Source organism: Chironomus tepperi, unplaced genomic scaffold, assembly GCF_022539635.2.
Source record: "Chironomus tepperi strain 1889 unplaced genomic scaffold, CSIRO-AGI_Ctep_v1 contig_37, whole genome shotgun sequence".
NCBI lineage: Eukaryota > Metazoa > Arthropoda > Insecta > Diptera > Chironomidae > Chironomus > Chironomus tepperi.
This window is the reverse complement of record NW_027226159.1, coordinates 438,522-452,580: the sequence shown is the minus strand read 5'-3', so window position 1 is coordinate 452,580 and position 14,059 is coordinate 438,522. Positions and strand designations below refer to the sequence as shown.

The window sequence follows — 14,059 nt, the reverse complement described above, 5'->3', positions numbered from 1 at the left end:
CCTCCCCTCCCCATCCTGAACGTAATAAGTGAACGGTCCCTAAATCATTAGATGGAAACGCATTAAACGCGCAGCTATGGACCTTTAGGTCTGAACAGCTAATGTTAATTTTTTTTAAGTCATTAGATAGCTCTTGATTGGCTCATATGGGTTAAAAAAGGCCGAAACCTCTAATTTCCTCTAAATTAGAACGGGATAACTGCAATGGACTTTCTATGGTTTATGATTGAGAGTGCAGTATTAATGGGTATACAGGAAATGTACAATTTATATAGAACTTTGTCATAAAGTCAAGTAGCCTACCGATAGCTCAGAAAGGTTGATTGCTACCGGAATTTTTGGGTTCGAGTCTTAATGGAGAGCTGTTTTCGGATTGATACAGTTTCTTTTAGATCAACATTTGCCATTCACTTTATATGCAGAGCTCGAAGTCAACTCGGATTTTGTATGAGCTTTACTTCGAAGGATAGAGCTGTCTTTAGACTCCCTACGTTCGACAGTGGTCCTTCGTGCGCTCCAGCTAATGAGTTAAATTTAAGTTTACTTCTTAAAATCTGAGTCTCCTTCGAGCTCTACTTAACAAAATGACGTCATTTACCACTAATCCCCCAAACTAGGGTTAAAACTGATATGTTTGAAACTGAATACTTCCAAAAGTTAATATTGCATAACCTTCCAAGAATTGATTTTTCTGCCTACTCACAAATGTTAATTATTCCATAACAAAATAAATGTTGAGGTCAAAGAAGGAATCCCTTCCAAAAAAAAAACAGTTATCCCCAAAGCGGATTTTCATCAAATTATCTCCATCCATTATTATCTTCTATTTATCATAAAACCTACACATTTTTCAATCATTATATTCATAATTCCTACAAAAATTTTTTTTACAACCCAAATCATCCCTAAGGGACATAAAAATAGATGGAAGAAGTTAACATCATAAAAACACACCCGGTATATCCAACATACACTTAATTTCAAACAAAAAAAATTACAACAGTCAAAATGGAAACAAAAAAAAAAGACGGTAAATTGGAATGGATTAAACTAAAGCTTTAGTTGTTCATTTATACCGTAAAAAACAAAACTTTTCAACCGATTTTATCGAACGAAATGCGTCGAGCATTTGACGGTTTTGTAAAATTGTCACTGTAATATGCATGTACACTTTGTGTACTCTCATCACTACTATGTGATGTTATTGTATTATTGTTATCATGTGGAAAATTAAATACACTGCTGCCATGTGGACGCCATGAGACGGGTGGTGGTGAACGTATCATGTGCTCTTGTACATCTGGAAGGAGAAATGGATCTGGCTCAAAACCACTATCGATTTGTGAATTCAAGTCCTGAATTAATATTGTATCATCGTCAACTAAATTATCTTCGATATCAATCATATTCATTTCGTCTCGACTGGCTAGCTTCTTTTGTAGGTAGGGATTATCAGATCTAGATAGTCTCAATTGTTGCATATCTGCTTTGTTTAAATGAGAGAAAATGAGAAGAAAATTAATGGACAAAGTAAATATAAGAAATGAATAAATAATGGCTATAATGACTATATACACACACAGACCCGACAGTTAAAATGTCAACAAAGGTGAATGACTAAAAAAAGACGTAATTTACTATCGATTGATTGACTTAACAAATCAATCAAAGTGAAAGTATTCGTTTAACAAAACAATTCTTATTAATATAATTAAGCTTTACTCTATGTACATTGTTGCTAAGTTGAAGGATTTAATCAGCTTAGGTAAATGGCATTTGTCGATGGATGTGCTTCGACAAGACAATATCTATTTGAAATGTGATATGACTTTATTGCCTAATCAGGAAATCATGATTGTTTTAGAAATGAATTAATGTGTTGTTTTAGATGAGATGTGGTGAGTCTAGACAGAAGGCATATTGCTTGGGAATCGTCAAAAATCCGGACCTAAGTCAACTTGACTCTAGTCCAGGCTAGATTCAAGTTGAGCTGGTATGGAATTTTCGATCAATTTTACGTCGTGTGCTTTCCAAGCTACCTCTGGGTTTGGAAGCTCGAATAGCACAAATCCATTAATCCATCAAATATTCGACCTCTAGCCGACGTGACTCTGAATTAGCTCTGGATTCGATTTGAATAGATTCAACGCAGGCTGAGAAACAAGGCGGTATCGGTGGTATTTTTATGAAATACCGCGGCACTTTGCGATATTCAGCGGTATTTGTATGGATACCGCGGTATTACCGCGTAGTTTCTCAGCCTGGTATTCAACGCAATGCCTAAGATATGCTGACTTGGTGTCGAATTTTGCATCAGTTAAAAGGCTTAAGCTCATAGAGTAGACAAAAGTTCTAGTTCTACAGACATTTTGTCAACCAAAAAACATCACTCCTGGACAGAACTCCAATATCGAGGCTCTTCCACTGAAGCCCGAGCATTGATAAATTGGAATTCGCATTCTATGAAGTCCATTATATTTTAGAGCCCGATTATTTTGGAGTCAGAATTCGACCAAGTTCTGCTAGCTCCGTCCGAAAGGATCCTTTAGCAGTATTCCTTGAATTCCACTACTTAGTGGAGCTGGTTTCGATTAGTGAACCGTATTTCTGTTTTTAAATTCTGGTATTTGCTTGCAAGTTCTACAAATGTCAAATTTAGAGTTAGACCAATCACAGCCTATTCCATTCGGGGTTAGTATAACCCAGAACTCGAAATCTACTCGAATTAGGAAGTCATGATGGTCCAAATGGATTTTTGCATACACAATTCGAGTCGATTGGACAAAAATACGTTATAACTAGTTGCTGGCAAGTTAATGTCTAGTTGATGACTAGTTCTAACATATTTTTGTCCATTCGAGGACTTTGAGCTTTGGTATAACTTGACTTAGCTTTAACTGAGTATACTCAAGAGCATGCTCATTTAGGTGAGTATGCTCATTGTCTATTAGGGATGTATCCTTGAAGTTACTTCTAAGTTCAACCAACCACAGACACAACCGCTAATTGAGTTTATCAAATATTCACCCAATGACATTAAAAGCTTGTCACAAGCATGTCATTCATAAACCTCATAAAATTGAGTCAAAGTGAATGTAAAACACAATAACTCTTTGCAAACTCAATATACATAGACTATAAGTTAATTAATTAGATTATACGGTATGTGTGCATATATGACAAACATAAATAAGTAATCAGCAAATGACAATCATCCATACCATGGTCAATATCTCGACTTAATATCCTCCCGGGTGTTAAACTTAATGTTGATATAGAAGGCTGTCCGACGGGCAATGAACAGCTGTAACTGACCACTGAAAATAGAATGGAAGGGATGAATAAAAAAATTATTATTTAAGCTATAAAGCACAATGAAATGACATTAATCGTTATGGGTTGTTAGGGATGGAATAGAGCTTATAAAATCACTGCTGAACATTCAATTTAAATATTTTTGTCTGACGTCATCAAAAAAATAAAGGAACGAGAAAACTTGTGACGGCAAAAAGTCATAAAAATTGATTTAATGCGGCATGCTGTCGGGACTTTTTTTTATGCTTTTGAATTTAATTTATGGATGGTTGCAAAGTTCAACGGCTTTGTTGAGATTAGAAAATTTGTTATGGAAGGCAATATTGTTGTTGTTGTAAGTTTGCCAAGATTGATAAGGGATTGGCATTGGCTAGAGTTAGTGGATAGTCGGTTTTCATGGGTTGTTTGGTTTGGATTGTCTTCAAGTTTTCTTGTCACAGATAATGAATTATTGGTGTATTCAGTATGTTGCACGATACCGAGACTGAGACTGTTCTGTTTGATACGAAATTTTCTGTTCAGTACTATTCTGTAGAGCTCGAAGTCGACAACTCGATTCCATATAAAAATTTGAGTTGACTTCGAGTTCTGGAATTCTGTACTATTCAAACCTGACCTTTTGATATCGCTGAATTCTGTAAGATGAGTACAGACTGAGACAGAATAGTCTCAGTCTCGGTCTCCAGATTTGACAAAACCTAGACTTCAGCAAACTTTTGTGTTTAGGATTTATTTTGGAAAAATTCTTCAATTTAATCGGATTTTTGAGAAAATAACTCTAACTGCGCATTAAGGGGTCTGTTTTCCATATGAACCCCTTTAAAAATTACTAGGCATGTCCCTGACTGTATTCCTTTATAAGCTCAAAACAGTATTTAGAGGAAGAAGTTTGAAGGGTTTTAGGGTCAACCTTCTCCCTTCCTTGTTTTTGGAGGTAAAAATAATTTTGCTAGCTTTTCTTATCGCTTAAATGGAAGAATCCCTTCAATTTTTGCATTTAAAACAAACAATTTACAGAACCCGTTCAGAAAATGCATGTTGACATGTGTAAGCCACATGCAAAAACTGCTATAAATTTGATAAACATTGGGCTGAGTTTTGGAATTTTTAGGAGAAAACCCCTTTTGTTTTCAAAAGGAAGAGTTGAAGATGAGGGAACTTGGCCTCCTTCTAAATAAGACCTTTCTTTCTATTCCTGCTTAAAATCCTTGCTCATGTTTTGTGTATTCAATCCGAAACGGAGTTTTTAAGCCATTTGGCATCTATATGGCTGCTTAAAATAGGCATAAAATAGTTTCCATTGCTTGTAAACGAAGTTTAGCGGAGCTTTCTTCATTTGTGCCGCTCAGGACTATTTGCTCAAATTTAAAATTCCGATTCTCTCCATCCATTCAGATCAAATCTTCTAAATCTTCCCAGAACTCCTCAAAAATTCTCCTAAAAAATCTCCCTGTTGAATGAAAGCTGAATCACATCAATCTCCTGCTTTGAATATCATCTTTCAATATCTCATGCCAAATTTATTGCGTATTATGGAAAATCAAGAAGCCAGAGTTTCACATTCTCTAAGGAGATGAAAAAGAAACTTTTTTTTATTTGAAGTATACAAATTGAATTTCTCGGAACCTCAATCTTATTATTTGTTTCTTTTGCTTGCCATGGGTACCGTGAAGTGTAAAAAGCCTCTCGATAGAATAATTTGCTAGAACAATTTTGTTGTGTAGCTTTATAGCTTGACATGAATCAATATTGAACGATAAATGAATGAATTTTCAAAAAAAGCTCAATTCCCACATCGGGTATGAAGCACAAGAAAGCTATTAAAATAAATGCATACTTTTTACGACGTATCTAAAGCATAAATGCTGTTTGTCTGCAGATCATAAAAACCGATAAACATTTTCTTCGATTTTTTTCCCGAATATTAAATGTCTTTATGCATGAAAATGCGCATATAATCAAAAGCATCGCTGTCATATCGCTCAATTTGAAAGGTTATGAAATTCTAATTGATGTTTTTCCATTTTTCTTGCTAAATTTTTATATGTTTTTCAAATATTTTAATGTAGGCACATGCAAATAAAATGTTTGCATGACATTTTTCTTCCGATGAACATAATTGCTTCATCATCGTGAAATACTTGAACGTTTACAGTCAGTTTAGTATTCTATGACCGTAATAACATGTGTACGTTTTGGATCCCAAACGAAAATAAAATTGAATTTTGTAGACAATCTGACTCTAAAATTATTTTGTATCTGGGACACATTGGAGTGGAGTATGGGAAGTAGATGGTGATGGCATTTGAATGGAGTTGAAGAAACTATCGAGCATAAATTTTATCAAAATATGAAAATGTCATGGAGGTCGTTCACTTAGGGGTTGTTTATGGATGCTATGTCACCTTCTTTTATGATTTTGTTGTGCCAGGTATAAGAAGGAAGTGGAAGATTATAAAATGGATTCCGAAAGGAATAATGAGGAAAATTTTATTTTCGGCCATAAAAATGGAACAAAATCAACCTTTACAGTGCTTTCAGAACACCTTCGCGTCTTGCCGTCAGCGCGGCGACTAGGCCCTTGTTACCATGCTTTTGTGGTATAAAAACCGGGTTCCATCTGTTATTTGACCATTGAAAACCAAGACATTTAGTATTCATTGTGTTTTGTTCTAAAAGATTGTTCTTCAAACGAGAAGTTTCTACAATTAGCAAGTCAACAAGATATTAATAAAGAGATTCAGATAGGAAAGAACGGTTAGATTAGATGTAAACTTTCTGAGAAGATTGCTAAAATTGTCAATTCTGGGACAGAATGGAATAGCCGCAGAATAGTTATGATACAATGCCAAAATAACGTGCAAACAGAGAATTTGTACAAACTAAAGTTTGCACTAGCTAGTTAAAAAAATCAGCTATAGAGTCAGATGAAAGATATTATGTTGACTACGTTTGACACAGGAGCATGGCTACAATAAGTAAAGAATAGTACTTTTGTTGAATGTTTTGTTAAAAGTACGTAAATGCACGATATCGTATGACGGTTTTTTGATAGAAACTTGATTGATGCAGCAGTACGTCATAATTGCCAGGTCACTACTGCAAAAAGGTCAAAATAACACAACGGTACCCTGGCAGCATTATAACCATTTGATCCATTTTGACCACAAAAATGAGGTTTTCACAGTGTATCAGCATAAAAGGCACTGCACTTGGTATTAGAAATTGACAAGCGTGAGCTGTCCATAGAGCCAGATTCAAGCGAAATTTGAGCTAAGCTATGGATGACAATTAATCTGTGCGACCAGCGAAGTAAGCATTTACCGGTCTGGTTAAGCTTAAAGCTCTTTAACCCCAATAGTCGCCATAATTTCAAAAAATCATAAAAGCCTTAATCATTCTAAAAATCTGCAAAATCACTCAAATATCCAATATTATCATAATCACAACTGTTCTAGACAACAGACATTAATATTAAAAATATAAAGCCAGTCTGAATAATATCATAAAAAAAAATTTCACATAATGCATAACAACCATCTCAATTGCAGACATCTGAGCACAACATCTTGTCTACAAATATTTTTTCAGCACCTGACAATATCCAGAACGACCACGTGGTCAACATTCTATACAGTCACAGCAATAAAAGATGTTGCGTCATTTATTATTTTTTCGATAGAATCGTTTAGCAAAACAAGACAACAATGTCGTCGCTGATATCAAGCATGTATTTATGTTCATCCCCATCGTCATGCACACATTCACCACCTCACATTTTGTGGGTGCTTTAAATCGATTCCATTGCATTAAATTGAATTAAAAGCGATAAGAAGACTTATTTTATGAATGAACGTCAGTTAGTGAATGGCACAAGCAAGCTACAAAGAAGAAGCTTCATAAAGTCCATTCAGAATCTCCGCAGTTGTATTGATAAGGATATTATGAAGACATGAGAGATGCAAAAGAAGGAAACAAATGAAAATTTTCATATCAAAAATTGTACGTGGGTGGTGCGCAGGGCTTCTGAATAAGCATAACTTTTTTTTTCTTTTTTTTCTGTTCTGTGAATACGTAAATGAATTGTGTTGAGGCATGAATGAATGAATGAAGATTTGGGACATTCGAGTTGGGAATTGAATGGAATGAATGGAAGGGAAATAAAATAAAAGTACTGACGAAAATCTGGGGCAATTGTGCATATAGTTGTGTAACGACAGTATGTGATTTTGTTGTAATACAAGTGGAGTAGGGGGACTGTACGGATATGATGTAACATTGAGAGTAAATGGGGGTTGTGATTGGATTATTGAATAGAATTTCGTTTTTATGGACGTTATCTTAGGTTATCGATTTTGGGTTATCTAATTTGGGTTATATCCGTAGCTAGTTTAGAGCAGAATTCAATGTCGACTCGGATTTGGCATGGAATAGTTAAATTGGGTCGACTCGACCCCATTGAATGTTATCAAGCTCTGAACTTATCCAAAAAGCACAATTCGGTTAAAAATCCGACTCCAGGACAGCGTGACTGTGACTTGGTGCTCAACTCGGTTTATTCCAAAGCCGCGTCGATCTCTGAATTGAAAGCTTCCATTTCTCTCAGAGTTGCGCCGGCGTCTGGCTTGGTGTTGGATTTGGTTTGTTCTAGAGTCACGCTAGCCTCTGGTTTGGTTCCGGATTCGCTCTATCCCAGAGTCCCGCTGACCTATGACTTGGTGCCAGATTCGGTATCCTAGTGTCGTACTGACCTCCGACTTGGTGCCGGAAGCAGTTTATCAAAGAGTCACGCTGGTCTCTGACTTGGTGCCAAATTTGGTTTATCCCAAAGCCGCGTCAGCCTCTAATTTGATGCGGGACTTGGTTTATCCAAAGTCAAGCTAGTCTTTGACTTGGTGTCGAATTCGATCTATCCCAGGGTCTCGTCGGCTTCTGATTTGATTCTGGATTTGATTTATTCCAGAGTCGCGCTGGTCTCAGACTTAACCCCAACTTTTAGTTATTCCAAAGTCATGTCGGCCACTGACTTGATGTCACATTCAGTATATCCAAGAGTTACGTTGACTCTGACTTGGTGCCGAGTTTGGCTTATCACTAAATCGCATTGGACTCTGATTTGTAGCCAAATTCAGTTTATCTTAGAATCACGCCTGACATTGACTTTATACAGAATTCACGCCAGAGTATTATTACTAGTCCCATTCAAGTTAACAGCACATTCTAAAACTCCAATTTCAAACGTTACATAACTTCCATATCCTCCTCCTCTAGAGGATTTGTAATCATGAACGTTGTTGATGTTTTCGTAGAAAAAATACAAGAATGGAAATGGAAAATAATGCGTAAATATATAAGAACATGTCCTTGGAATAGGCCATTCAAGTTCACTTCTGTTAAGCACTATAAATCCTAAAATAATAGTTTCTGTTTTTATTTCACCATACCATAACGTGACGTCAGAAATGTGCTGTTTGTGAGAATTTTGTTAGATTGCTTTGAGCTTAACTTGAAGTGGAATGTGGGATAGTAATGAATTGTAGGCAGATTGTCATGTTTTTGAGCTTGGGGGATTGTTTGGTTATTATGTAACATGGGGCAGGATGAGGGTGGAAGGGGGGAAAGTGGGGTGCTGAGGGGTCTCAAACTTGTATTACGTCATCCGGTTCGAGATACTGTGACAATCTGTCACAATTTGGGACAGAACAGTCTTAAATGCTATTTGCTCCGTTACGTAACTTCCGAACGTTCCCCCTCGAGAATTGTCAAACTTGATTTCATTTCCATCAAATTGGAACATTTATTCATTTATTATTTTGTGACCAAATTGTTTCCAAACAAACAGAATTTCTTCATCTTATGTAGCTGCCTTATATTAAGGAACAGATTTAACAAGCTTATGAGACGGATTAAACTTTTGTAGGGCAAACAACAACGAAAGATTTCGGAAACAACAACAGCATTCTGTTGATAAATTAAATGTTTTGAAGCATTTTTTTTGAGGAAGGATTTAACAACTTTTAATAAAAGCTTGAGCATGCTTGAAGATTATACTTTTTTTGTGATGTTGAGGCTGTTATGATGTGTTTGAAGAAGATTTGAAAATTTGTCATTTTTGACACTCTTTATGGAATTTCTGTAGGCTTTACAATTTCATTGGAAGTTGTGGAGTTATTGAAAGGATGCCAATTTTCGGAATATGCTTTCATGAATGACACAAATGAAGAAGGCTTGGAGCCCAGGCTTACTCCTTGATTAGAACTGCTTAAGTGTACGTGACTAATAAATGGCATGTTAATGTCCAGTTGATGTCTAATTTAAGCATTTTCCTGTCCATTCAGCCTTACGTCCTTCAAAAGTCATCCTCCAATTTATCAATCCTACAGCCAATAAATAATCCCGACCTTATCAACCATCAGAAAGTGAAACTGCTCAGTAAATAAATATTGCACCCCGTTATTTTAATTGATATTGATTGAATTATAAGGCTTATAGAAGTCTATGTCATTTCCATTGCAAGGTTATGATAACGCAATGCACTATTAAACTCATTGTCTGACCTAAATTGATGCTATGCATTTTAAATGGGAATTTAGGTTAGAGATATGTTGGAGATATGATTATTTCTGTTTCAATGCATTACTGCTACTTAATTGTAAATAAAGTAATCCAAATCCTAAATTTAGATAAATTTTATCTACTTTTTACGACAAGATAATGCCTGAAAATTAATCTTATGTCTATAATAAATGACAATGACTTTAATTTGATGCATATTCTATAGAATCCAAAAATTATACCGAGTAGAAATGATTAAAAATCCAGTCCAAGGCCAATGTGACTCTGACACCGATCCAAATTCAATGAAATCCGGTTTCAGGTCAGAATCAAGTCAGTCTGGGGCCGGATTTTCAGCCATTTTTACGTCATGTGCTATACGGATGCTATTGTACATTGATCAAAATTCTAAAACTGACAGAAGTTGTAACCAATAACACAAGTAGGTTTCGCGATTTAAAACCCGGAATTAGGCTGATGTTCTCAGGCATTGTGCTACCAATGAATAAATTAAATCCGTAAGCCGATCTAGGGTCCATCAATTAAATGTTTGTTCTTCTGGATATTTTTGCCGTGGCGCTGTTAGAGTTTTTATAAGCTTTCATGATGTAGTTTCTGACAAAGTCTTAAAATGTCCCGATGCTTCAAGACTGTCAATTAGACTCTGACTTCCAATTTGGTCAACTTTTGACAAATTTTTTGAAAATATTTTCAGCTTTCATGAACCCGGTCCTTCAAATGGAAAATGTTCAAAATTTGCCCAAAACTGAAAATATTTGTTTCAGAATTTCAAATTGTAAAGAACATTTTGAGGCTTTTTCGGGAATAGCAGAATATAGAAGAGTACAAAATAGTCCAAAAGTACAGATAGATAGCCGCCCTAGTCAACTTGGAAGGATGCTTAGTAGAGATTTCTAAATTTATCCTCGATTTTTTGTGAAAATTCAGCCATTGCAATAGACACGAAATATGTCATAAAATGATGTTCAGTCAAGTTCGTCAATATAAGGCATTTTCATGAGTGTCATCTGATGGAGGCTATGGATCTCAATTGATCTGTTGAGCCAGATAATTAAGTATGCAAGTAAGAATTCCAATGATCACAATTGAAGTCAGTAACACAGCTCGATTTAAGGTACTGGATCATTGGTTGTTAGGGTCAAATATTCACTTTTCTAATAGAATTCTCCAGTCGGTTGCAATTAAAATGCAATTTTTTTTAAAATATTTTATGAGAACCGTAGTCAATTTGAAGCAATTATGCTGCATAAAATTGTATAATTTATTAAAATTCAATATTTTTGTTTGAATGAATTAAGAGCAGAGGAGGCGGTCTAAAAATTCAATTTTTTGCAAGAGAATGGCACCAAACACAACCGTTCCTAAATCACATTTACTGCCAGATTCTGATTTGATTCTGACAAATTCACTTTCTTTTAGGAATCAAAACCAATCCAATCCATTAAAATTCATGATATTTCCACTCAAAAACCTGACAAACTTCCACCAAAGGGACTTCATGTCACAAAAAATACAAAAAACATTCAAATACCGCAGGGAAGATTATTCATGTATTTTCATCCTCATAAAAATGAAAAAAAAAAGCAGAATGAAAGAAAATGATTACGCATTTTCCATGTCACAAATTTACCTGAAGGCTCACTTCGTGTTCTCGTCTTCATTTCTTTTATCTCATCAATACTCAGTACTTTCTTCTTCTTTAATATATTTGTAAAGAACATGAATGGAGCACCCTTTTTCTTATTTCTACTGCTTCTACCATTATTACTACTACTACTATTATTGTTATTTTTATGTCGCTCATAGTCACTTGACGAAGACATTTGTAACATTTTTAATAGACTTAATAATTGATTTAAAACTTTATACTTTTTTTTTTTAAATTTTACACTATAATTTCATAATTAGACACAACAAAATTCCGAGATCAATAAAAATTTTCAGTTCCTTTTTTTTTCACGCAAAAACACAAAATATTCGTAACGAAAGCTTTGATTAACAGTCAGTGAGTGCACTTAGTATATTTTTTTGTTATCAAAACCTAATAATTTTCTCTCTTTTTTTTATGTATGTTCAACTACTGATAAATACTATCGATACACTTTGCTCTAGTTTCTAATGTTTACTTATTATTGACTGTCGTACTGTCTAATTCTTTATTATTATTTTTGTGTAACTTGACATTTTTTTTCTATTTTATTTTTTTGTGTATTTCTCCTCGATTTCTGTTCTGATTGATAAGCGAAAAAATACTAAAACACAAATTTTCTTTTATTTTCTCCCGTTCCTTTACATATCGCATGATATCAACGATTTTATGTTGTGTTAGGGCGAGCAAAATGTACGAGTATGCGCAGAACTGCCAAATCAGGGGGTGAGCTTTTAAATGAGGAATTTTGTTAACATGTCCGACTGACTCTGATTTGAATACTTTTGTAAAAGTTTGTCTCAACTGTCATTTTCAGATTCTGTCGACATAGCTATGTGTGTGCAATGTTTATAGATATGTTACTGACGATCTCATTATATCACGTTGAATGACTTAATCGTGAGGAAATTTAATAGTTTTTGATGAGTGTCGTTAGTGGAGCTTATAGATATTGATTTTTTGTTGTTGTTTGCTGTATATGGTACAGATGATGACTCCCAGAGGGGACATTTTTTATTCAACATAGAAACATTTATTGGAAATCGATTTGGGGTGTCATTCATGAGTTAGGTCCATTGAATGAAATAAATTAAAATTGTTGATTGTTTGTTCCTGGAAAGCACACGGCTGGAACACAGGTTAGAAACCTTGCAGAAAAGTAGAACAGTACGATGCAACATATTTCATCTTTTGTCGTGGAATTGGGTCAAAATCAGCTGTCACGTTACAGACACATAGCCGTGACCGTTGCGTTGAACGTATTCATTACGTGACACATAGCTACGCTCACAAAGTTTGTCGTTACAGACACGTTGCCTACAACATGATTTGCCGACTCACGTTAGCCGACACATTTCGTTGCTAGCCAATACACCGTTGTCGACTAGACACGTCACGTTACAGACGACACGTTGCTGTCACATACGTTGCCCACAACGACATTTTAGCGTATCACTGTTGACAGTCATCTGAATCATAGTTGTCGACAAGTTGCCGTCGACATAGTTCGTTACATTTTGAACTTGTACGTTATGTCCACACATTTCATGCCGTCACGTTGTTGTCGTCATGTAGCCGTCATAAAAGTCAAAGCACCTTAAACATGTCACTTAATTGACACATTGTTGCCAGAAATGAGATAATATGTTAAGTCGACATGTCTGATGAAGCACCAATTTCTGTCGAATTGTCAATGTCAGAATACGCTGGTATGAAGCCACATTTATTCTACACTTTATGTCTTCCAGTTGACCTCAAACTCTCTCATTTAAAATTTTCACACACCTTCATCTTATGGAATAACCCATAGCATACTTAAAAATTCTAACACACATCATTGACACGACCCCTCTTAAAAATTCAGCAACATTCATTTCATTCATATTTTATTAATTACAAATGTAAGTACAGCAATTAAGTTCCATTCGACTAAATTTGCACTTAATTGCAAACAGACATTCTAAATTACACTAAATACATAAGGTATAGCATATCCATTGCATGTCAAAATAACTTATTTTTTTCAGCTATCATGCCAAGCATATCACACAATTCCCATCGACAAGACTGGGTATGAAAAATGGAAAAATACGTTATACATGATAAAAAAAAACCTTAAAATTGCCCATAAGGAATAAATTTATAATCATCTGACAAAGCAAATGAAGATGACAATATTGTTGTTGCACGACCCATGTGTGTGGTCATGCCAATGAATGATATTCACCAAATGATATTCATTTCTATCTCTCGAGCATTGAACGAAAACAAAAAGAAACTGATTTGATAATTTTTTTTTTATCTCCTCTTCTCATTTCATCCAATATGACATTATTTACTCATTCGCTATTAATATGAATTATACAAACATAAGAATAACTGGAATGGAGCTTTGGTGGTACGAAAAAACAAATGATGATGGGAAGATGGGGGAATTTATTGGGTTTGATGGGAATTATGACGCATATTGTGACTTTAGATTGACACATATTGAAATGTGCTACTTTGGTGCCGAGGACA

At 35.1% G+C, this 14,059-nt stretch overlaps 1 protein-coding gene across 2 annotated transcripts; it reads right to left on the bottom strand.

The window, feature by feature from the left end:
* Positions 1 to 401: 401 nt before the first annotated feature.
* On the bottom strand, positions 402 to 11,776 carry LOC139098919 (uncharacterized). 2 transcript variants are annotated; one of them, XM_070651301.1, is made up of 3 exons: positions 11,522 to 11,776; positions 3,222 to 3,317; positions 402 to 1,486 (listed from the first exon to the last, which is right to left on the bottom strand). In XM_070651301.1, exons 1-3 carry the CDS (start codon positions 11,721 to 11,723, stop codon positions 1,095 to 1,097), a joined length of 690 nt encoding a protein of 229 aa, XP_070507402.1. In that variant the 5' UTR covers positions 11,724 to 11,776; the 3' UTR covers positions 402 to 1,094. The 2 variants fall into 2 exon arrangements, with proteins under 2 accessions (XP_070507402.1, XP_070507410.1); XM_070651309.1 differs by having other exon boundaries at positions 402 to 1,483.
* Between the last annotated feature and the right edge of the window lie 2,283 nt (positions 11,777 to 14,059).

Coding starts and splice junctions, on each gene's coding strand:
- LOC139098919 (XM_070651301.1), bottom strand. CDS start 11,723: ATGTTACAAATGTCTTCGTCAAGTGACTATGAGCGACATAAAAATAAC. Junction 3,318..11,521: donor AACACGAAGTGAGCCTTCAG/GTAAATTTGTGA, acceptor TTCTATTTTCAG/TGGTCAGTTACAGCTGTTCA. Junction 1,487..3,221: donor AAGTCGAGATATTGACCATG/GTATGGATGATT, acceptor ATTTAAACAAAG/CAGATATGCAACAATTGAGA.